The sequence below is a fragment of the Triplophysa rosa genome, linkage group LG15, assembly GCF_024868665.1.
Source record: "Triplophysa rosa linkage group LG15, Trosa_1v2, whole genome shotgun sequence".
NCBI lineage: Eukaryota > Metazoa > Chordata > Actinopteri > Cypriniformes > Nemacheilidae > Triplophysa > Triplophysa rosa.
This window is the reverse complement of record NC_079904.1, coordinates 12,933,764-12,959,741: the sequence shown is the minus strand read 5'-3', so window position 1 is coordinate 12,959,741 and position 25,978 is coordinate 12,933,764. Positions and strand designations below refer to the sequence as shown.

The following is a 25,978-nucleotide window of genomic DNA, read 5'->3' as shown; positions in this document are numbered from 1 at the left end:
AGTGTTATTAAGACTTTTGAACGTCATTACATTAAAGGTAGTAATAAAGAAGTAACACATTTGGTTATTTGATTGTCTCATTGGGGACGGCATGCAACAAAAAGTTCTAACTGTTTTTACCTTTTCACTTAAGGGTTTTGAAGATTTGTCTCCCTTTAAGTTCACTAAAAAAATGAAAAATCTTTCATAATTTACTCACTCTCCTATCAAACCGTTATGGCTTTCTTACTTCTGCAGAACACAAAAGAAGATATTTTAAAGAACACTGATCACCAAACAACATTGACCCCATTCTATGGACACAAAACCACCGAGACTTTTTTCAGATTATTTTTCTTTTGTGTTCCAAAGAAGAAAGAGTCTAAAGTTTTTGAATTACATGAGGGTAAATAAATATTGAGATCATTTTTATTTTAGGGTGAACTGTCCCTTTAAGCATTTTTAAAGGTTTACAAAGGCACATTTTTTAAACATTTCATGCTGTGTCTCTTCATTGGTGGTCATTGTGTGTTTGACACACATCAGCTATAGAGAGATCAAGTTACAAACACATGTACAGAGATGCACACTTTAACTTTAACTAACAGCTTTAACACTTTTACTCACAAAAACACGTCAACACCAAAGCTCAGACGTCTAAATGGGAATATTTACGCAAAAACACACGTACCCCCTCTCTGTGCCTGACGTGTTGGATGTTAAACAGATGAGTATGGTCAGGGTTTGGTACATTGCGTGACTTTGGCGAGACACATAGTCCAAGAATGTTCCTTGCTAATGTATTCTGTCATCATATCTTATTTACGCACATTGTGTTTGTGTGTGTTTGGGTTTTTGTTTTCTTTTTTGAATCTACTTATCATTTCTGAAACACACACAGGCAGTTTGAATAGGCCTGTAGTTTGTATAGTATCTCACATTGCCATTTTATGAATTTAAAGTGTTGCAAACTGCCTGTACGCATACAATAGATGTGCATACAGAGCATACTCTGCTTGGTATAGTATCCCACAATGCAATGCGCTCAACTTGAGCTTTCCGGTGTAAGAATTAAACCAGAAGTAATATTTGAATTAAAATGTTATGGTTTTTGATCAATTTAGGTTTTAAAAAATTGCACAAAATTAGGCTAAAAATGTAAAATACTATTGGTAATGTATCCAGCTCTAATCACTAAAAATTAGATGCCACTCGCTGTATTTTTATTTTTTGCTTCATCTGTATTACTGAACTATTGAGGACTCATCCAGAATTGTACATTTGAGCTGAGCAACAGGACCCTCGTCTCTCTATTACCACAATCTATTTCTCTAACGCATCATATCATCAGTGCACTCCATGAAAATACATGAGTCACTCGAGAACAGCAAGGTTTCTCAATGTGCTTCTTTTTTTAACCTACTGGCTTGAATAATCTTTCATATGACATTTAGTATTTTTAGAGGTCTGATCTAACGGTTTTCTACATCAATAAGCTAAATTTATCCAAGCAATGGATGCATGTTATTTTTGGGATACTACTGAAACGATGCATTGTTTGCTTGATAAATTGAGAGAAGGATTTGATGAATCAGTCTTACTTAAAGATGAATCTAAATAACAGATAGTTGGTAGCAAGTCATTTTTCTCTCTGCTCAAACAGTTTTGGAGCCAGTTGAGAGCACAATACTACATAACCGATTTGGCAATAAACAGAGAATATTTGGGGTCAGCTGTGCAGCAAATTTAATGTTTAACCCACTTTATATATTAAATATTAAAGGTCCAGTGTATGAAATTTAGCGGCATCTAGGGGTGAGGTTGTGAATTGCAACCAACGGCTCACTCCACCCCCCTTTCACTACAGTGGCTGACACAGGACTAAATGTCGAGACGTTTGAGCTTCTTTGCCGAAGATGACGACATATTTATGAAACGCGCTCTGTAGAGCAGTTTGTCCGTTTAGGGCAGAGGTGGACAAACTACATTTTACTAGAGTAAAAATGAAAAGAGAGGGAGACGTGCGCTATTGCACTAGCTAGACGGGCGTTTTTAAACGCTGCGATCGCGTATCGTGTCTTTTGAAGCGCCTCACGCTGAGGTGGGAATTTCTGTTATCAAAAGCGCATCTCAAGATACTTGCGTCCTGAGCGCTGAGAAAGAGATACGGCTGTGACGTAGGATTCTGCTGTTCTGCATTCGGTCACTATTGCTGAGAAATGCTCTAAGAGAGACTGCTATTAATTTCACCTCTTATAAATCCGACTCAGCTAAACGGCGGAGTGACACAGACTGTGAAATGGTTCCCGTCATAGATATATAAGAGTTTGGTTCGAAAATGAGATAACTCTGTTTAAAAATGATCTAAAATCATGTATTTTTATTGTGCCTTCCAATTCATATCAAAGTGCAGTTGCTTTTTGATTTCAAGCCACACTTACTCAAAAAATACAACTAACTAACGCAACAAAATACAAGAAAAACATGATAACATAATAAAAAACATGATTTTTTTTTTTTTTTTTAAACGGAACCAAACTCTTCATATAGTTCCCGTAGTGATACTGGTGAATATGGCGTAGCTCTCAACCAATCAGATTCGAGAATCAGAATAATTGTAAATGTTGCTCACAATGGATATAAATTAAATTGAGAGCGGTTTGCAATGCCAAATGTTTAACTCGTATTGTAATATTACAATGTTTTATTTTTTTAGACATGTATATTACACATCTGATTTCATCTTAGTACATGTATAACCAGTGATATGCACAAAGGGTAGAGGTGCAGAAAAGTATTAGTGATGGTGGTTTTTCTTTTTTAAATATAAAAGAATTAGATCAGTTTAGATATTTATTGCATTTTAAAAGCCATAAATTAAGCATTGAGCAGAATTAAGTTTACCCTTTTGGTTCAGCCCTCCACTACAGTCCCATTTATCATGTGGCCCATTGGGATTAATTGCACACCCCATGAATTAGAGGAATATTTGAAAATGTCAATAATAAAAAATTATGTATATTGTAAATTATTATAATAATGTGTCTTATGACAGTGTGCAAATGCTTTGCCATTTTTTTCCAATATAAAGTATTTATAAAACACAGGGTAGAAGGATTTCACGTACAAACACTACAGTAGTTATCAAATTTCAGTTTGGAATAAATAAAAAAAGATTTAATTTAATGTGCGAATAATATGCGTTATAATAATATCCCTTAACAAGGATTCGAAAACTTGATGTGGCCCTCGAGGTAAAAAGTTTGCCCACCCCTGGTTTAGGGCTACTGTAGAAACAACATGGCGAATTCAATGTAAGGGGACCAGCGGTGTATGTAGATAGAAAAAGCTCGTTCTAAGGTAATAAAAACATAATGCTTCATTGTGTACGGTCTTTATATACCTCTAAAGACAAAGTTATGTTTATTATATTGCATTTCTGTCCATAGATACTCCAAAAAAAATAAACACTGGACCTTTAAATGTGCTTTAAAAAAGAATTTCTGGTTCCCTGACTTCAAATAAATGACAATATCCAGAGATAATTTCATGTAGTGATGTCATGAAGTATTGCGTGTTTTGCTTTGTATGTTTTTGGTTTGTGTAGATTTAGCTTGTATATATCAGCGCCTGACTCAATATTTTGTTGCTCATCTCCCCCTCAGTACCTCATCTTCATAGCTCAAGTGTTGACACACATGTTACAGGTGTGTCAGGGTGACCTGGGAAAGCACATAATTATTTTGTTTTTGCCATCAATGTAATTAATTTGTTTAGCGTTTGCGATATATCGGTGGTGCCGAGTTCTCTAATAACTCATTTAGATGACTAAAAATGTCCATATTCAGTGTTATTCTTAATGTGGGTGTTTTCCATTCGGGAAATTGAGACTGGTTTAGTATACGTATGGGCGTGCTATGAAAAGTCCCTGGTGTTGTTTAATAGTGTGATGTTGATTTTGAGTTGTTTTTGCTCCCTGATGAGGAGTTTAAAGGCCAGATGTGATTTAATGAATCATTTAGATGCTTCTGTTGTAAACAAAGTGCTTTCCTCCGTATCTGCCCTTATATGGTCATATCTGTAGTGGGAGGGGCTTGGGGCTAAAGAACAGGATTTCATCACTCGTTTATGGTAAGAGCAGAATTGGTAGAGACATTTATCAGTCATTCCTTCGTATAGAAGTTTTTTCTCTACAGGTACGCACGTGTGAGTCGGGTGGGGAGAGTCACATCTGATTCAAGACCTGATTTACACCTACAAGGCGTCACATTGTATTCTATTAAACACATTAATGTGGGTGAGTCTGGCACACGTGATCATGGGCAGGTATAAAATCTGTATCCCCAGGCACTGGTTTCAAGAAAAAGAGGAAGATTTGTGAAACAAACACAATCTTGACAGGTGTGTGGGTGTGTGTCTGTGTTTACTGGAAACCTGTGTCTGGGTGTGTAAGGTTGTGCAGGTCAGGTCATGCTAAGGCATTTCATTTTATTCCTCAACCTTGTATTACTAATACCTTGTATAAAAACATATTCTTCAAATTGCTACTTTTTCTATTCCCTTTTAAAGTGATGGTTCACCCAAAAATGAAAATTCTGTCATCATTTACCCTCAGATTGTTCCAAACCTGTTTACATTTCTTTGTTCTGCTAAACACGAAGGAAGATACTTGGAAGAATGTCAGTAACCGAGCAGATCTCGTCCCCCATTTACTGCAATAGTAAGGAAAATAAATACTATAGGAGTCTGCTCGGTTACTGACATTCTTCCAAATATCTTTCTTTGTGTTTAGCAGAACAAAGAAATGTATACAGGTTTGGAACAATCTGAGGGTGAGAGTATGATGACAGAATTTTCATATTTGGGTGAACTATACCTTCAAGTACACTCGCGCACCCACATATACTCAAACACAACACTACAGAACTACTTCACATTTATCTGCTCCATTTTTGTAGCACACAAACAAACACCCAAACAGAGTAAATAGCTGTTAAACCTGGATCTGTTAAACTCAACAATAGCACTGTTTTAGTGCCATATCTGTGAAGTTAAACAGTAGAGGCCGATTAGAGTGGCCCCGCTTTACATTGACAGGAAAGTGTGCATCATCACATTACGGGGTCTTCATTTTCACGGGCCCCCGCTATTGCTGTATCTGCTGCGGATAATTAGTGCTCTGAACGACCCTCACTTTTAAACCTGCTTTTGTCTGCCTCCACACTCACTCGCTACACAACAAACAAAAATATTACAAAAGCACTATAACAAGGGAAAAGACATGACAAGAGAATTTTTTTGTGTGTGTGTTTTGGGTAGTCCACGATATTGTGTTTTGGTTTTGTTATCATCCCATTATGGTTATCTTCTTTGAAAATAAAATTGTTCACCAAAAATTCATGGATTGTCATGATAGAATAGAATAGAATAGAATAGAATAGAATGTCACTTAAAAACACGCTTATATGCTCTGACTGTTACACTTTTTTGTCTTATTGTTACTCCACTCATATCCTATAATCCTCACAGCTATAATCATGTACCAATTGCCATTCTCTTGAATAATTTGCTTTCTTAGAAAGCGAAAGATTGCGCCCTTTGCATACTAATCGGCCTATTGAAATCAACATACGCTGTAGGACTCCTGTGGAGTGTTTGTGTATGAGTGGATTGAAAAACGTCTTCGCAGTATTTTTTTGCATAATTCTTAAAATCTAAGGATTTATCCAGGAATTCATCAAACCCATACATTAAGCACTGATTTAATAGATTTTCTCTGTTTTGTATAGGCTACGTACCGCCCGTTCCTTAAACAGGTGCTAGAGGAGATCTTCCACCCAGACAAACGTGAATGCGCCGATATTGAGCACATGTCGGGGGGACTCACTGACCTTCTTAAGACTGGCTTCAGCATGTTCATGAAGGTAAATGTTTAAACACGCCATTATGCACATACATTATGCAGATATTCCAAAGCTGACAAACAGTTTACACACAATGACATTCTTCATTTAGGTATAGGTCTGATCTGCAATTCAGTAGGCAGATCTCATCTGCAATTCAAAATGCACAGATGCGGTGTTCACTAATGTTGTGTACGGACATACTATGTATATGAACATAATATAAAAGTCTTTAATATTCACACTTTCACAGTCTTTAATATATTTAATTTGTCTTTAATAACGCTGCAGTCCGTGACTTTTTGCCTCTATGTCGCCATCTCTGTTTGCGAAAAAATTGCAGGTTACTTTACGTTTTTATATTCAAGTCAGACAACATCAAATTTTCATTTCTAACAAAATCTTACCAACAGCTCAAATGTATCTCATATAGTATAAGCTTTTGAACACTGATTTTTTTATGTACTTGCTCAATAACTGATTTTTGTTTAATATTAACCAAAACAAAAATATGAATTAAAGCTTTAAGGATATTTTTTCTAAATCTATGCATGCTTTTAGATGAGATCTTTAGAGATATTTTTATACCTCTAATGAGATAGTTTAGGTGTTTATTATGGTTAATTGGATTACAAGCATGTGCTTCCTTGTTTACAACAATATAATATATAGAGCTGTCAAACGATTAATCGCGATTAATCACATCCAGAACAAAAGTTTGTGTTTACATAATATTTATCCATGTACTGTGCATAATAATTTTGTATTTATAAATACAAACACATACACATGAATACATATTTAGGAAATATTTAAATATATTTATTTATATTTACCAATAATTGAAAATGTAAATAAGATTTTTCTTAAATATATGCATGTATGTGTGTGTTAATAAATACAAAATTATTATGCACAGTACATGGATATATATTATGTAAACACAAACTTTTGTTCTGGATGCGATTAATCGCGATTAATCGTTTGACAGCCCTAATAATATAACAACCATGACAAGGGCAACAACTGATTTATGTGTTTACATACCGGTTAAAAATCCAGCAGAAATGCCTGGAAAACCCTTTTGTGTATGTTATAACATTTGACATTATCATTAGTGAAGGAAATCGTGTTTGTGTTGCTAAAGGAAATTTGGTTTGATATACAGTATATAAGGTCACTGTTTTGTTGTAATGGCTTAAGTTGTAAGTCTCAAATGTATATGAACACATTGATACTCATGCACATGTAAGCTGTGTGCTTCCCCTCTGGGATGCCCTTGTGTGTGTTCTGTGTATGTGTGAGTGTGTACACATTTATAATGTGATTTCTTCATTCACCTGCAGTGTGCAGTAAAGTGGTGGCTTTTTCTGTGTCTACCACAAATCACACCCCCTCCCCTTTCTCTCACTGTTACACATGTTTGTCCATGCCAGTTAAGGGTCCACGTGGCAGCACAGCCCCGCTTTGAGATCTGCCCACCTGGCTGTGCCTTCCTTATTGCCTGATATTATTCAACACTCACTCATTCATTCAGCCAATCACCGTACACCATTTTGTCTGACCCACCAGTCACACAAGGTGGCACTCCACGTGCTGCGCAGACTCACTCGAATAGAGCATCCACATGTGTGCGAGAGCGTGCTCGCATGTGTCCGTGAGAAAGCGTGTCCCGATGCCCTTTGAGCATTGTGTGTGTCCGATATTGTGTATGGAACTCTGAAATAACCAATAAATACACAAATGTACCAGAGATTTACATTTACATTTAGTAATTTAGCAGACGTTCAAAAATAAAAAAAATGATTGACAATTGCTTAACATACACATTCTTTTTTATTTCTTTATTTATGTGAGGGGAAATGTATGTATACTTGTGCAAATGTGTGTTCTCGATATTTTTTAACTGTGATACCTCATACAGGTTAATCGGCCCCATCCAAGCGATCATCCGCTCTTGTTTCTCCTTCTGGTGGGTGGAGTTACGCCATCAGAACTCCGCCTCATCCGTGAAGTTGTTTCCAACCATAAGACTAACACTCAGGTGGGAAGTCATGCCCCTCTTTAACCTATTCTGTAAACATTATTTATTAACCTTTCTTCTTTAATCATAGAAAATCAATAAATGAAAGCTGGTAGAGAATTGTTTACAACACTAAATTTGTGCCATCTCATCAAAGACGTGTTATTTTAATATATTTTGGAACATCTTTACAAGTCAACGTCTCTACATGTGCTTATTAGAAATGTATTGAAAATGTATTGTTTCTACAAATATACTATTTTCGGTTATTCACTACACCCCAATTCAACTGCTTACTATACAAAATCATGGTAACATTATCTGGCCCTACTAAGAGACTTTGACATGCTTATGAGGAATACACTACTTGACATGATTCATTGTCAGAACAACAGTTTTTCTTATTTATTAAAATAGTTCATTACTTTAAAAGGGAAAATTAAATAAAATTGGGCTTGATGCACAATATAGCTTTTATAACTTACAATAAAACTTTCTATAGCTATATAAAATGACACAAACAAACAATCAAGAATGACAAGTACTCAAACTTCACATGTGTTAGAGCTATGGACCCTTTGCTATAAATATCACAGGACCTTTTGTATATTTTTTCAGACAAGCAATGATACGTGTGTGTGCGTGCGTGCGCGTATCTGTACTTGTGTGTGCTTGAATGAATAGAGATGTAACTGGGTCGAATAAGGATGAAATGAGTCTTGTTGATCAAAGTTTGATGTCATGAATAATAAAAAATTATGAAAGCAGAGAGTAGACCCTCAGAGAATAGAAAGACCACACACAGTCTGACCCCAGCCTACAACTGTGTGCGTGTGCGTGCGTGCGTGCGTGTGTGTGTGTGTATATCCCGGTGGGGACCTAAACCTGCATACACACCAACACATGGGGACTCGTGTCACCGTGGGGACCAAAATTGAGGTCCCCAGGGGCAAAAAAGCTAATAAATTGTACAGAACAATATTTTTTACAAATCTAAAAATGCAAAAAGTGTTCTATGATCTTTAGGTTTAGGGGTTGGGTTAGGGATAGGGGATAGAATATACAGTTTGTACAGTATAAAAACATTACGCCTATGGACTGTCCCCACGGGGATAGTCAACCAAAGCCCGTGTGTGTGTGTGTGTGTGTGCGTGCGTGCGTGTGTGTGTTACAGTGGCGTCCCCAGGATTTTTTTTATGGGGTGGCACAAAGGGGCCAGTACACATCTTAGGGTGGCACAATTCAAAAAATGTATTATGCCTGAATCTAATGGTAAAGAGTTTTGGCATTGCCATTAATACTACTGGGAGCATATAACGTTATTACTAGTATTACGATTTACTAGAGCCAAATAGAAAAAAGTGACTCCACATTTCAATTGCAATTACCCTCATGTTTATTTGGAGTACAAATTTAAAAGTTAAAATGAGAGTAAAGTACAAAAATATATGCTTAACCCCTGACTGTCATTACTGTCAAGTAACTGTCATTACTGTTGCAGTACATTTCAATAAAAGTGCAAATCTTGCATCTCTAATTCAAAAGAAAATCATAAGTGAACCACTGGATGCATTTTACAGTTATCAATAGAACATCCCACCGTAGTTATTATATTGCATTGTTTCACATGAAAACTGCAGTAACAACTTCAGCAAGTAATACCATACTTTGCCAGTTTGCCACTAGAGTTAGCCTAACCTCAGTTAACGTTAGCCAAAGATTAACAGAATCTGAGCTTCTTTTAGTTACAGCCCAGCATTAAAGGTGATTATCTAAGCTTGATACAATACGTTTATATAACCTATGATAAACTGAGTTTTACTTACTAGTTTGTGAGTTTCGTCTCCAACTCTCTACTCCTTTCATGCTTGCTGACGTGCGTGGTAGTGCGGCTACGCGTGGTCGCGGTTTCGCGGGTTAAAGGAGAGGGGAGGGGTTGAGATCGTATTCTACATAACACATTATACAAGTTTATTTTATTTTTTACATAGTGCTTCGTTAATGTACATTTTAATTAATAAATATTACAACTATTATTCTAATATAAAAAATTTAAATTTAAAAATCTCATTCTGGTTGGGGGGACCAATGGGCCGCGGTCCCCCGGGTCCCCCCTTAAGGACGCCACTGGTGTTACACCACACTTGACCAATAAGCCTTATTATTTAAACTTCTTGTAAATGACACAGACTTATCAATCTTTAAATCCTTTAAATTTTGAAGTGATTTTTAAATGAAGTTCCAAATCAGTCATCTTTCCACTTTATATACAAAGCATCTTTTCACCTCAGCATGTGCGTCAGTAGATGCAGTCACATGCAGTCTTGATCGTCTTTAATACTAATAATAGGCATATAGTACTCTGGCCTACTTATTCTAGCCAATAACTTTCCAGCAAGACAGGAAGAGATGTAAATCGGCCGGCCACAGTCCCTTTCTGTTTTTACATGCTGTAATAGCGGCTTTAAGATCGCAACAATAGACCAGTGTGCAAAACGACAGAGCTCCGGAGGTTGACATCACGCAATCTAAACTCCGCCATTTTGGCAGGCAATCAGAGGGGCTTTAGCATTGATATCGACAGTGGTCAAACAATAATTTAAAACCAGACTGTTAAACTTTACTATTTCAACATGGTGTACAGTTGCTGTGCACCAGGATGCCAGCACAGGCGGGAAAAGCTAAGGGGAAATCATTTTATTTTGATTTCATGAATGATGTCTACTGTAAAGTTACTCACAGCGATTTAGCTATGCTGGCTATACAAACATGGACAGCTAGAGTTGATTACCTTAGCTAACAACACAGTTGACTTACCCTTTCAAGGAAGACAAAGCAGGTTTTTCGCCGGCAGACTCCAAAGTTGAGTATTTATCACAAAATTAGACTGCTTCCATTTGCACCTCTCCAGGCTTTGTAGGCTCTTTAAAGAGTCTCCGGAGTAGGACGAGGGAAAGTTGATGAGGTAGTTGTAACGTTACATATCAGGATAATGCAGGTCAGGAATGCTATCCGTTCCTTTGTTGCAGTGATACTCAAATCTGGCTCGCGAGATCCATTTTCCTGTCGAGTTTAGCCCCAACTCTGATAAAACACACCCTGCACAAACTAATTGCGATCGCTCTCGCGGTTCTTTAATGTCATACGCCAAGCAATCTGCGCAGTCGAACGCGGCATGTTCTTGAACACATTAGTTTAGCTTGTTCTCAGAGTTGGGGGCTAAACTCGGAAGGAAAACGGATCTCACGAGTGCGATTAGAGTATTGATACATGTTAAAAGCACCCCGGGGGCATTATAGGGACCTGTTATGTTTAATCTATGAAGTTTTGCTATGTACATGTCTATGTCTTTTGAATTAAAGTGCGCAGTGAACTCTGTTGCTTTGAAACTCATGCTGGCTCCATTCATTTCATATTCAGTCCCGGCTGTCCTTGCCTGCCAGTATGGTGGTGTAAACAGAATGGGTCACGTGACCTCCGAAGCTCTATAGTACCTCATTCTAGATACATGAATGGACATTTGGTGTAAACTTGATCAGGGACTAGAACACTAAACAAAAAAACATTTGAGAATAAAATAATGTTTATTACAAAACCTTTCCAGCTTTTTGCTTGGAAGTGCCTCAAGATAAATATCTTTCAAAGATTTGATTGCACAATCCTCACAAACTTTGACACATCTAGTGATTAGTCATTGCTCAGAAGTGTTCATTGTAGCATTGTACCAGTTGTCCTGTTTCAACCCTATACAGTATGATTCAGGATTTGGGAAAAAATCAGCCCCGGTCTAGTAGTAACTACCCACAAATGTCCTTCCATTAGCCTTGCAACTGTTTCTCTGTTTCACAGATTTCTGTGTTGTTTTCACTCATCAGTTACTGCAGGGCTCCTGAACTATCAAAGATATACAGAGAGAGCTCAATCAATAGACCATTAAAGTTTCTGTCTGTCTGATGATTGGATTACAGTGTGTGTGTGTGTGTGTGTGTGTGTGTGGACTGTCTAAACTGTTTCTTTTGTCTTTTCTCAGGTACTAGTAATGGCCACTAGATTGCTGAAACCTTCTGATGTTCCACACTTACTGTTCAACACAGACAGACTCAAACCTGACATTGGAGTGTAAAGACACTGACCGCTCACACTTCCTTAACTGCTGAAAGTGTGAAAGCGTTCAGTCCAAGTTACCTAAGTTCACCTTTATTGTGTATGGGTTTCTGAGGTATCTGATAAATCATTAATATGTGTTTTGCATATCTCACAACATCCCATTCCAAAATGTTTTGCTTTTGCTGGATATGGAACGAATCTCAAAGATTTATTTCTTCGAAATAAAGTGTTTATGATTGGCCCTACAGTCAAATGTGTGTAAAATTTGTGTGAGCATGTGTTCAGTGAATGGTAGTCGTTATTTTTCACAAAGTCAGCACAGTGTAAATCCTGCGCTTTTCACTGTCTCACATATGTGATGAAAATCTGCGCACAGTCACTTTTTCATAGTGTGGGCAACAGATTGAACAGATTTGCACACTTTGATGCTCGAGTTTCTTTTCTCCTCATCTTTCAGTCGATTTAGCACTGTTGTTGAGTGTGTTAGTAGACAGGACGTGACAGATGGAAAGAGGGCAGAGGTCAAAAAAGGGTGTGGACATCTTTTAGAGCTGATATCTCTTTTCTTCACTCACTTGCACACTCAAGGGTTTCATTCAGACCTGATCATCCCTATGCTCTATTAAGGCTTTATCCTTCACTGTGAGAAGACGGTGTGCATCTGAAGTATAACATGCATTCGGAATGCCATGCATTTTTAATTCAGTGTTTGTAAGTTTGTTTGAAAGGAGCTAACAACATAGGGACCGTGTCAAGGGGTCATTTAGAAGTTCTTAGTTTGTGTCTATTAAAAGGGCTGAATTTTGTTGTCTTTTATGATCTTAATAACTTGATCTTTATGTATTAATTGCTCAGACAAAACACACAGTTCCTAAGCTGTGTTAGGTATATGAAGCTAAAAAATGTGGTTTTGGTAGTGCATTTACGGATTGTCATGTGCATTAGCTCAGTCTTTAATGTATGGCATAGGATAGACCAGGGATGTTTGTTTAGCACATTTCTATGGGATAAATGACGTAATCTGTGCGTATTTGTATGCTCCGATTGAATTGATATGATGCTCGAAAAAATTCAAAACCAATACAATATTTTTTCTTAGAAAGTCTTTATTTCCCCATCACAAAATGTTCAAATAAATAAATAACTCTGAGCTCTAGCCCTCTGGCTTTTTTAAAGTGCATTTACAAAACAAGTCTTCTATTCCACTATAGAAAAGTGGCACAAAGCACAGTTTTTACATAAAACCAGAAGAAAAATTCTGACCTCGTCCACAAGAATAGGACCGTAGACAGAGCAAGAGATAGACACACACACGCTTTTTGTATGCTCAGCTTGAGTACCTTGTCTTTTAACAATGCCTGCATTCAGACCGCCTCTGCAGTAAGAGGTGAAAGCCTTGACCACAAGAAAAAAATCTCTCTTAGGCTTTTCAGAAATGCAATTCTTAAAATAGTCATTTCTGTGTGGCCTTCAGTCTCTGTTGCCATGAGAACGTATCTAAAAATTCACAGGTAAGGCAAGCTGTATTGAATAGCGTACGTATGTTTCATTCAGTTCTATCAGCGAGTCTATCGATCGCAAGTCTATCTTTGTCCCTCTTTAAGGCGCCAGCTCTTAGATTTCTGCTGTGTCCACATAGCGACATGTGACAGCAGCAAGTGTCCACAAGCGCTGCGATTGTCAAGTGGAAATGTTCACCAGGCTACGGTTACAGCCTCTGTTTTTTCAGCAACCATGACACAATCGGAGGTCAAGGTTCAGGGGCCTCTGTTTGTTACTGGTCTGCGATCAGCAACAGGACTCTAGAACTTCAAAAGAGCGAGATCTATACATTCAGCATCTTCTGCTAAGATCTCCTCCTCCTCTCAATCCTGCACCACTTCTTTGGCTTTTATTCAGACACCCGCCTTCCTCAAATCTTCACACTGATGTGACAGTCCGGACCTTGGCTGAAAGCACCTGTTTGAAGCGCCTCTTCAGGTCCTGCATGTTGGGGGATTTGGGCCGTGGGATGAGGGGCGATCTTTTCTTCTCCGTCCCCGACGAAGCTGCATTGATGGGGGTCACGAGCGGAGGCTGCTGCTTGGCCAGATCCACGCACAATCGGTGGAAGGCACCGTGGACCTGGCTGTAGTCCTCACTAGCAGACACCTCATAGAAGGAACAACCTAATGCAGAAGCCAGTAGTGGTCCTTCTGGAGCATCCACCCGCCTGATGTGGAGAAGGTCGGCTTTATTGGCCACTAGGATGATCGGCACGCTGGTGGACCTGTCCGTGTGTGAGCGGCTAACAAGCTGGTGGAGCTGGCCGATGAGGTCGAAGCTTCGACAGTCTGTCACAGAATATACCATAACTACTGCATCTGCCCATTGAATGGCACGGGCGACGTGATCGGTGCAGCTTCGTCCATTAGCATTCACCTGAAAAAAGAAAGACAATAGTGTTATCTAACAAGCTTTAAAATACATTTTCATTGTAAAATTTTGCATGATCCCTCATCTAGACATATTCCTTCAGTTATATAACACTTGGCTTGTCTGTATTTTTTCAATAGCGTAATACTCTGTATGCTATAATGTTTCCTGAGAAAGAGCTTTTGCTTTTGGCTTCAGTTCTCGTTACACCAAACTGGGAGAAATAGCCAGCTAGACTTACAGTCTTTCACCCCAGTCCGAAGAAAAAAGGGCTATTCTGTGCTTTTGGAAACCTGCCTGCATGCTTTACAAAGCGAACCTCGGCTGCCAAACTTGGCACCGAAATCTCTGACTAAAGCCTTTTTGAAAGAAGTCGCCTGTAATTGAATTAAACCCCATTCTCTAATTTTGAAAGCCGACGGGTAATTTTAAGGGACTGGGCTACTGTAACTGTTTTGAGCAGCTTATTCGTGTCCTTAAACCCGCTGGGTGCTGCTGAAACAGCAAAACCTCCTAACCGCTGCTTCAAATATCCCACAGCGCTTCCTTCAAGCTGAACTGTACAGTACGTGGACGCGCATGCACGCGAACGCCCGTGACAGCAGGGGTCCCGCAGCCAAATTAACCCCGAGTGTTAAACACAAACCCCGAGAAATACAAAAGAAGAGGTAAGACAAAAGGCATGGGTAGGCGCTCTTTCTACACTTCTCATCCGTGAAGAAACAGCGTGGGAAAGATGTTCGGAGACTTGCATGTCGGGGTCACAAATGCGCGTGAGATAGCGTACAGGAAAACGTTTTATGCGTCGAGCAAACTTACTTGAACTCCCGGTGTGTCTTGAACTTGAATGGCTACTTGTTCTCCGTCGATCTGCACCTCTCTGGAGTACAGGTTGCCTGTGATGAAGCGGGGCATACTTTAATATTTTGAAAACATCACTCTTGTTTGAATTCAGACGGGGTGTTATGTGTATGTTACTTAATATTAGAAGGAAAAACTCACCGACGTTTCTCTCGTAGTCGCCAATAAATCGCTTGGTGAGGAAACGCACCACCAGCGCTGCACAAAGATAAGAAGAAAAAAAAACATTATTACCCAAACTACAGTAGGCACTAAAACCATTTCACATGAAATGGTACCCTTAAAACTACATTAGCGTAACATGCGTCAACGACTATTGATTTATATTGCAAAACTGGTCCACAACATACCGGTTTTCCCAACCCCGCTACCTCCGATCACTGCCATCTTGATAACCCGACTGGACGGGCACTCTGTGCTCGGGTACTCCGCAATGGTAGACATGTTATGAATCAGGCGCATTTTGGTTAAATAAGCTACTATCCAAAGCGTACGAAAGAAAACTATAACGAAATATCCAGAGATTCCGCAGACGTAATGTCGAAGTCAACCAACAGCATACAAACAAATCGTTTCACCTTTAACGAATAAATATTCCGAAACCAACTCCAGCCTCGTAACTCGGTTTACTGAGCCGAGAAGGGAACCCGAGTTCATTTATATCTCCACCGAGGCGCTCGACTCCGATTGGCTCCTGCAGGCAACGGAAACATTCCCTAACTCCGCCCATTATTTCACGCGGACCCGCAAGCACAAGCAGTGCTTATGAACGATTGAAGAGGATACGGACTCCCATGTAAAATGATGTCAAAACATCCTTTCTTCTGCAAAAGCTGCCCCACGAGATGTTATTTTGCAGATGTGAAACATGGGAGTGATTCATGATAATCTGGGGCTTTTGAGAATAGCGGTGTGATATGGAGAATCAAAAGCACTTGTAAATTAGTGACTTCAAACGCTTGTAATAAGAATGTTATCTTCACGCGAGGATCTCAAAGCGCTTAATTTGTCACTTGTAAATTGTTTTTCTTTACCCGATGAGAACGAGCTATTGATCAGTAGGCTATAGACTCGCTGCCTCAGGACCTGTAAATAAATCAACTATTCTCTCTCTCCCCTCCTATCTCTCTCTCTCTCTCTCTCTCTCTCTCTCTCTCTCTCTCTCTCTCTCTCTCTCTCTCTCTCTCTTTCACAATCTTGAGTTTAAATGTAGCATTCAATTTGTATTGCCAATAGAATGCAATGAGAAAATCTTTTGCGGATTTTTTAGTTGAATGTTTCCTTTCGCTTAAAACATAAATAAATATATGTCCGATTAATAATTCATTGCGAAACCGTCTTCGACAAATGTAACCATGGTTTATATATGAAGAATTTGTAATGCGATAACTCCGTTTTTAAAATGTTCAAAAATCATGTTTTTTATTATGTTATCATGTTTTTATTGTGTTTTATTATGTTAGTTAGATGTATTTATTGAGTTATTATGCCTTAAATTATGCCTCAAAACATACCAACTGCAGTTTGATTGATATAAATTGGAATGCACAATAAAAAAACATGATTTTTGAACATTTTAAAAATGTTCAAATGAAGCAAACTCTTCAATGAACCACTTCTTCAATGAACCAAGACTTATTGTGTAGCCTAAAGACTTTTCCTGCTGTTCTTTGTCTTCATGTGCTGCATCAAGAGCCAAAGAATAAAAGCTCATCCATCACACATTTTCATTGGTCCTAATTTAGTACACTGACCAGTGTTTTAAATTCATGGTAAACATTATTGAATGGAGGACTTCTTTACACTGCCTGGTGTTTACATGCTAAAGCACTGGGACATTACAAAGAAGTGTTTACATGTGCTGACTAGTGAAGACTGACACTAGCCAGGTATAAAAACAGTGTCCTCACTAATATATTGACACTGTGCCTGTATGTACAGTATGTGTGTCTGTTTGGTGTCTTCAGCATGTTCTGACTTGTCTTGGACTCTCAGTAGTAGAAGTGTGTGTGGGGGGGGGGGGTGAATGAGTGTGTGTGTCATTGGGATGCTCATCACTGACATCTCCCAAAAAACCCATTGACTCCACCACCCAACCCACGACTGTATAAATTAAGCATACATAATATAATCTACTCTGAGAACGCTCATTTATACACAAGTTATCAAAACAATGAAGCAAAATAATTTGTGGAATTGTTTGACATAATTCTCAACAATTAGTCATTTGGAAAGCCCATAAGCCAGTCATTATGCATTTGGGATGTCACTGAGGTATCGGGTGTTTAAATGAGTGCTCATGAAATGCAATGTCACATTCATAACTAATTAAGACATTGTTTCAGTTCTTCTCTCTCTGAAGTCTCACCGGTGTTTGATCGCATCAGTCAGAAGATCAAAGTGTAACCGTGTTTTTAACCACGCCTTTATCTGCATCTCATAATGGTTTACTTTCTTTCCTCTCGTAAACCCCCAAAATTAAAATGGTATCGACATCTACTTAATCATCAAATGACTTTCTATCTTCCATAAGAATGTTTACATGCTCATACAATGAAAGTGAAGGGTGATCATGGGCCGTCAAACTCTACAAAGGACAAAACGAGCCCATACATCTCATATTCTTCATTCTATATTTTCTGAGGCCATAATAGCTTTGTGTGAGAAACATTTTTGACAGCCTTGGTCACCATTAATGTTCATTGTTTAGAAAAGAGCTGCTTGGCTATAAATAACTTTTTTTGTGTCCCACAGAAGAAAGCGAGTTGGTTTCAAAATATTTTGGGGGGGGCACCCTAACATCTTTTAAGGCCTGTTGTACATCAGATAAATTGGCACTAGCCACAAATAAACCCTCATGTTTTCCCACTCTCTTTGTTTTTCCCACTTTCTCAAACCTCTCCTCAACTTCCATCAGTCTTTCTCCTGTCTTTCTTTCACGTTGATGCGGTAGTCTAGAGGTATGCTGGCAGTGGGCCTGTGTGATTATGAGTGGTATGTATGTATGATAAGAAGTATGATGACAGGAGGCCTTTACCGAAATATGAAACTGATGGTGCCGATTCGCTAGTAGACAGGTCCTTGCAAGCTATATGCAGACTGAACAGAAAAAAAATAATAGCTTTCCTGTTAACCACATGAGAGTTACTTAAATTAGTCTATATCATTTGAGGTATGTGTGTTTAAGCATTTAAAGGAAGCTGTTATGACTATGGGTGTGGATGGGTGTGTGTGGACACATTACTGAAATGTTGGTTATATAGCAACACACATCCTGTGCAAGAAAGGGGGGATTTGTCATTTAATGCAAGTGCCATCTGCACAACATAGAAGGAAGGAAGAAAACTCTTTAAAAAGTATCGTGGTGGTGGTTATGGGACAGTGGCGGTAGCACTAAAATCACGCTACATTTATAACAAATTATGGTATGACCTGATTAGCATAATAAACTTTTGTGTTTACATGGAATTCTCATCATGCTGCACTATGTAAAGATAGTTTTACCATAGTATTATACCACATATGTACAATATCATAGTCTTATAGTAAACACCATAGTATTATAATTGTACAATGTAGAAAACCCTGGAATAATTTTAACTCTTGTATGGCGTTTATATTTTTGTTAGCCAATGTTTGTGGGTGGACCAGAGTTTTTATAGATTTTTTCAGTTTTGACAATGCTTTGAATTAGCTTTAATTTTCATTGTTCATGTTAATTTTGGTTAATTTTAGTCATTTTTAGCAACTTTGTTTTTGTTATTTTATTATTTTATGTCGCTATATAAGTTTAATTTATTTTAGTTCAGTTTTTATTTATTTTCATTTAATAATTTTAGTGCCTCATAACCTTTTTCGGTTTATCTCTAAGGCAACATTTGTAATTTTGTTAGTTTAAGTTTTTCTAATAATATTTTAAGGCAATATTTTTAATTTGATTTTAATTTGATTTTTAATATAGTTTTAGCTTTAGTAAATTATTAACTATAATACCCTTTGGGTGCATCCAAACTATTTTTTAAATCAATACAGCCAAAAAATGTAATGACACTTTGCAGATGTTTACTTAAAGGGATAGTTCATAGTTCACATAAAACCAATGCAAGTCAATGGGTACTGCTGTTGTTCAGTTACCAACAACATTGACTTTTTTGGGATAACTATTCTTTTAAAAGCAACAAAGACCGCATATATGGTTGTTTGTCATTTAGGAAAATCACATTTAGGAAAAAGGTCCCATTAATTAGTTTGTAAAAAATGAAAAATCGATGATATGTTTAAGAAAAATATAATGTCTGAGGTTGACCAAACAAATACTTGCATAATTGTTTAATAATTTTCATAATTTATAAACATTTAAAACTTTTCCCACAGACCATACAAGGATCAAGTGTTGTTTTATCTCAGTGAATGCCGTCAATTTTAACACATTTCATTTTTAATGTGTGACTGCTTTTAGTGTTAAGATTTTGTGATTCCTCTCCGAGACTCTTTGTGCATGTGAATTCTAACAGATCTGCTCTACAGTAGCTTTCACTTCTGTGGAAAAGTTCCCACTCTTGTAGTCGTATGTATTTGCGGTCTATACTGTCTGTAATGCTAATGTTAGCAGCAGTTCTCCACTCTCCGCCAAAGTCAGTGGTAACTGTGAGTATGTTGTCTGACAACAATAGGCCCAGGTGCTGTACTGCAGGAAGTGTCAATGCACTCATCAGAGGTGAAGAGAGGGGTGTTGTTAAGAAATTTAACATGTTGTTAAGGCCACGTCAAACCTGTCCTTTTATCTAAACTGACACCTAGGCCTGTGAGGCCGATATGATGTGCGGGCATGTTTATTGCCAGATTAAAGGGGATTAGGATCTTTAATACTTTTTTTAGTATTTGTTTATTTTACTTAGGCACCATGGTGTGGTCTGTAATTGAGATAAACCTTTTTCTGAAATTAAGGAGATGGTAATAGTATTTGTTTGCAAGAAGTCAACGTGTTTTATTGTCAAAGCATTATACATAAAACAAGAAACATACAGAAAAACAAGAATTAAGGGGAAATGTAAGATATAACAAAATAGTAAAATATTTAAATATAAAAATTCACTTATAAATATAAACAATTTAAACATAAAACTTAAACAGTCACGTGACAAGGAGAAACTCTGGCATGAGGTTTGAGATTTTATGAAAGTGTTTTTCTCTCGCCACTTATACCACAGTGAAGAAGAAAAGTGTTTCTGTCTCAACCTCACCAGTGTCACAATGAACACAGACTTGTTCTTCCTTTGGATGTTTGTCTGTGTCTGCCTTTATTGCCAGACTGTGGTCTGTGTTATCCTCTCTCTCTCTCTCTCTCTCCCTCTCCCTCTCTACCTGACACAAAGAATCCACATCAGGAGAGGAGAGGACAGGTTGCTGGAGATGAGCAAGGAGGTGTCACTCACACAGGGGTAACAACAGATCTGGTGAGGGGAGGGGGGAGTAGTGGGGTATAATAGAACCTCCCCACAGGGGTCCAATCATTGATCCTTAGGAGGCGTACAAAGTAATGAGAGGTACTTGATACTTTATCAAGAGATGCAGTATAAAATGTAAAATGAATGGTACAAGAATTCTGTGTGGAAAGGATTTGGTAACCTTTACATTAAATGCACAGTTTAATTCAGATACACTGCTACACAGATGCATGCAGATGTACGGGTGCCACTGTCCAAACCTAATGCTGAATCTAAAATGCTGCATTGTGTCATACACAAAAATTTGGACATGGTACATTTACATTTAACCCATTCCACACCACTGTGGCTGACGTTTCCTATCCAGCAGAGGCCAGTGAAAAGCACATGCTCACAGGAGCTCAAACCTTTTCATTGTAATCCACGGAGAGGGCTCCTCTCTGTCTGATAGGCTTCTCCGAGGGGATCAAATCTTTTCACAAAAGATGCAATTAAGTATTGAGCAATAGTCCATAATTACGTTGGTGTTGGATCATTTTAACCTGCTTAGAGGAACAGTTCACCCTTAAGTTGTTCCAAATCTGTATAAATGTCCTTGTTCCGATGAACACAGAGAAAGATATTTGGAAGCATTAGGCCAAGAACTGTTCGGTTACAAGCATTCTTCCAAATATCTTTCTCTGTTTATCGGAACAAGGAAATTTATACAGATTTGGAAGAACTCAAGGGTGAGTAAATGATGACAGTTTTCATTAGTTTCATTAGTTTTCATGAGTTTTCATTTTTGGGTGAACTATCCCTTTAAGGAGTAACCACAGGCACACCGAGATACAAAAAATTTAACTCAACTGTTAATAAATTGTTAATAAAGTTTTAAGCTCAGATATGCAATCTCTACTAACTACATTATGGTTTCCTCAATTTGTGTATCAAAACAATAACCAGCATTTACATATTGCACAATTGATGTTTGATCCGTTGTATCTTAGCATTAGCAATTAGCATTAAGATCATCCGAGCTGTTCTCTTACACATGCAGATGCTGTTGTTATTGTCATTTTCATCGTTGCTAAGGGATCACTATCAAAACAAATGTTTTGTCAGGCTACTCAACCACTTTTCCCATAAAACTTCCTAGGATTCTCCCGAGATCTTCTGATAGCTCCATTCTTCCACGTTGTTTACCTCACTCACAACAGCGTTAGCATCTCAACAGCCATTGGAGATTCTTTAACCTGCTTCTTTTCCCCCTCCACTTTGACAAAGGATGAGAGATTGTTTTTTTCTCATTGAAATGTAAACACTCAGACATTTTTACTGTATTTGCATTTGCATTTTTGTCTGCATGTCAACACACCGCAGCGGGCCGAGGATTTGAGGAGAAAAACTGAGGAGGGTGGGGGTGCTCTTGTTGGTGTCTGAATCACAATGGCCCACAAAACACACACACACACGCTCTGAGGAATGTGCCCTAGGCTTGTACAGTAGTGTGTCCTGGAAGCTCAGCAGGACAGTACCACACTCACAAGCGTAAAATAGATTGGGCTAACTTTGCCAGCTTACAACATCTGAGAGTGCTGGGATGTTTACTCCCTTGTTTGGTGGGCACACGACGTTGGCGTACGCTTTGTGGTATGCTCTTGTGTGTTTAAGAAAGTGTGCACTGATTTAAAGGAACAGTTTGTCCCAAAAATAAACATTCTGTCATCATTTTGTAAACACAGAGAGAAGAACTTGAAATGGTTGGGGTCTGGCGCTTTCAGGCTTCAAAAAGGACATGAAGTATAAAGTCCGTAAAAAAACAGAAATGTTCTGTAAGCAGAAAAAATATTGGTAACACTTTATTTTATGGTGCCCTTGTTATGTTACATGTATTTACTATAGTATTTACTATAAATTATGCATAATTACATGTAACTAACCCTAAACCAAACCCTAATCCTAACCCTATAGTACACGTAGTTAATTTTATTACTCAGTACTTAAATGTATAATTACGCTGCAACACGGGCACTGTAAAATAAAGTGTAACCAAAATATTTTTTCCCTGTAAAATGATAGGATATACTGTATATAAAATTGTTTTCCCCGTTTTTCTTGTAAAATTGTTGTCTTTTTCTGTAATTTTATAGTTTTCGACCATATTTCAAAAATAAACTGTGAAAAAACGAAATCTTGTTAAAAAAACTGAAATTTTCTGGCAGCTGGGGCACCAGAAATAAACTGTAAAATTACATTTTCCCCCTTTTTCTTGTAAATTTGCGGTCTACAGTAACATTTCGGGGTTTTTACATTTTACGTGGAAAATCTGTAAAAAAAACTAACCATACAGTACCATACAGTTTTTTTATAGTGAACCATAAAGCTTTGTTGTGAATTTGTTCCTCACACAAAGCTATCATATGCCTTCAGAAACCTTGGAATACAGCAATTTTATGGGGTACTTTTATGATTAAACATTTATTGTTCCCAAACAATGTAACTGCATATGAAAAGTGAAAAAAAGTCTATACATTTTTGCAGATATATTGTAGATAACATCTTTTAGGAGCTACTTTTATAATCTGTACTGTACATAAAAGCATGTGTTAAAGGGTTGGTTCACCCAAAAAAAGAAACTTCTGTCATGAATTACTCACTCTATAGTTGTTCCAAACCTGTATAACTTTGTTTACAGTATAATCTGTAACTTACAGTTTGTAACTGTATAATCTTTGTTTGAACACCGAGAAAGGTATTTGGAGGAATGCTTGTAACCAAACAGTTCTTGGCCACCATTGACTACCATAGTCAAAAGTGCCTCAGAACTTTTTGCTGTCCTACATTCTTCAAAATATCTTCTTTTGTGTTCAACAAAACAAATATAAAGTCATTTTTCCTACTATGGTAGTCAATGGTGGTTAATTGGTTATAAGCATTCTTCCAAATATCTTTCTCCGTGTTCCTCAGAACAACGAAATTTATGCAGATTTGGAACAACTCGAATGTGAGTAAATGATGACATAATCTTTTTTGGGGGGTGAACTATCCCTTTAACAAAGAAATTATACTTTCATGCCAGAAAAGAGACTCCTGCATTTTTACTAAACACACATGCCAGTAATATCTAATCTTTGTAGGAATACTGTATATTTCTTATTTTTTAATCCAAAAACTACAAGGCGATTTATGTCAAGTCATTATTGTTTTAACACATTAGTAGGCAACATGCACCCTTAACATCCTCTAATAAGATAAATTTGCTTTATCTCAATGACCTCTTAAATGTACAATGCATGAATGCAGACACAAAGACACATTTTTAGACAGGTTTGACTTCATTGGTGTTAAAAGAGTAGTTAATTCAAATTCTGTCATCATTTACACACCCTCTTGTCATTTCAAACCTGTATTACTTTCTTCTGCAGAACACAAAAGAAGATATTTTGAAAAATGTTGGTAACAGAACTGCACAGCCCCCCTTTCACTTCTATTGTAACCAATGCAAGTGAATGGGGTACAGTTAACAACATTCTTCATAATATCTTCTTTTGTGTTCTGACATAGTTTTGCCAATTTAAGGAACAAAATGCATGATATGCCTCAATTGTTTTCACCCTGACTGCTCTGTTTTGAGAAATTGAGGGGAATGGTCAAAGGTTATCTGTGTGACACACATTAAGATATGATCAGAGACAGTCGGTTGCGGCTACACATTCACGCATGTACTTCTGGGTCAACAAAGCTATTTATATTGACGTGATTGACAGCATTTGCAACATTGCCACAGCATAAACAGTACCAGTCAAAACATACAATAGCGGAAATAAACATGTATGGAATGAAGAAGAATCTAAAAAATATATGGTATATACAAAATCTATACAAAAGTCACTGACAGCACAGTGTGCTGACCACTGACTATGACACGCTGATCTGTGTATCTCAGTTTTCCTCTCCTGGAATAACTTCATATATAAGTCTTTCTTTCCTTTCTCATTGCTCCTTCAAAATGGCAATATTGCAAAACACAAACAAACGCTCAGTTTCTGAGACTCATATTTGCGTGATGTTCTCTGTCAGACACCCTTGTCATTTAGTTCAGCCCTGAGGAGTCGATCGTCTAGTCTACTTTTACTGCTCCTGCTGCCGGGGGCCGAAAAAAAGCGAAAAGGTTGAGACCAGCCAAGAACCTTTAATTGTGGAGGTTTGCAGGTTTCAGGTCTAAATAGATGTGAGAGAAATATGAGAGCCATAAACTGGGGAATGGGTTTAGGGGGCTGTAATGATGGAGCGATGTTGAGTACAGAGGAAAAAAGCTGAGAGGTATTCTAAGCGACGAGTATCAGGACAAATATATTTCATAAAACAGCTTTCAAAGACAGCCTGTGGCTTGTGAATTATACACATGAGAACAAGGCTTTTTGTACCAGTCTACCGTTCTTTATTGTGTTCTGTTGACAATGTTTTTGTGACTTAAAGTGACAGTTCACCCAAAATGATCATTCTGTCATTTCAAGCATGTTTGACTTTCTTTTTTCTGCAAAACACAAAAGAAGGTATTTTGAAGAATGTTGTTACGTATGTATGTATGTGTCCATACAATAGAAGTGAATTGGGGGCCAGTACTTAACAACTTTCTTCAAAATATATTCTTTTGTGTTCTGCGGAAGAAAGAAAGTCAGACAGGTTTGAAAGGACAAGAGGGTGAGTAAATGATGACAGAAGTTAAATTTTTGGGTGAACTGTCACTTTAATCAGTTGAGGACAAATATGTCCAGCAAAATTTTCACTGGGGACTTTTGGGATGTCCTCATTTGTAAAAAAAACAACAACAAAATATATGAAAAATATGATCATATATTAAAATATAAAAATAATTAAAGATATGGTGTGGATTAGAGTTAATCTTTAGTAATTATAATTTAGCCTATACTATGTGCACACGTATGCGTGTGTGCGTAATTACATGTCTGAGATATTCTTGTGAGTTACGTTTGCGTATCAGATGTTATCATCTGTACATGTGGATGTATGTTTGACTACATCAGCATAACACTCATTACTGTCTGCTGTGTGCATGAGAGGGTGTCTGGAAGAAGTCCATTTTTCAGACATGAAAGAGATGGTGCAGACACTGTTAGGACTTACTGTGAGACACAAATCAGCCTCGGCACATTATGTTAAAACCGCACAAAAAGAGATGTTAGCTGAAATGCCTGCTGTGGTCATGCATATTTATGATTCATTTGTTACCGTCGGAT

At 37.7% G+C, this 25,978-nt stretch overlaps 2 protein-coding genes across 2 annotated transcripts in view; one reads left to right on the top strand and one right to left on the bottom strand.

Annotated features, from left to right (window-relative positions):
* Nucleotides 1–13,168, top strand: part of scfd2 (sec1 family domain containing 2) — a 119,802-nt gene extending 106,634 nt beyond the window's left edge. Inside the window, exons 7-9 of the mRNA XM_057352151.1 lie at nt 5,769–5,903; nt 7,807–7,926; nt 11,936–13,168. Of these exons, the coding sequence (XP_057208134.1) occupies nt 5,769–5,903; nt 7,807–7,926; nt 11,936–12,028 (348 nt within the window). The 3' untranslated portion in view covers nt 12,029–13,168. The remainder of the gene's footprint in view (nt 1–5,768; nt 5,904–7,806; nt 7,927–11,935) is intronic.
* Nucleotides 13,116–15,834, bottom strand: rasl11b (RAS-like, family 11, member B). Its single transcript, XM_057352152.1, has 4 exons — nt 15,639–15,834; nt 15,430–15,486; nt 15,247–15,323; nt 13,116–14,433 (listed from the first exon to the last, which is right to left on the bottom strand). The coding sequence occupies exons 1-4, from the start codon at nt 15,748–15,750 to the stop codon at nt 13,933–13,935; spliced, it is 747 nt and encodes a 248-aa protein (XP_057208135.1). The 5' UTR covers nt 15,751–15,834; the 3' UTR covers nt 13,116–13,932.
* Between the last annotated feature and the right edge of the window lie 10,144 nt (nt 15,835–25,978).

What these genes read in the sequence shown, in the direction of transcription:
- rasl11b (XM_057352152.1), bottom strand. Translation starts at nt 15,750, where the DNA reads ATGCGCCTGATTCATAACATGTCTACCATTGCGGAGTACCCGAGCACA. An exon ending in CGACTACGAGAGAAACGTCG is followed by an intron (nt 15,324 to 15,429) that starts GTGAGTTTTTCC and finishes GCTTCATCACAG; the next exon opens with GCAACCTGTACTCCAGAGAG. An exon ending in AAGACACACCGGGAGTTCAA is followed by an intron (nt 14,434 to 15,246) that starts GTAAGTTTGCTC and finishes TTCTTTTTTCAG; the next exon opens with GTGAATGCTAATGGACGAAG.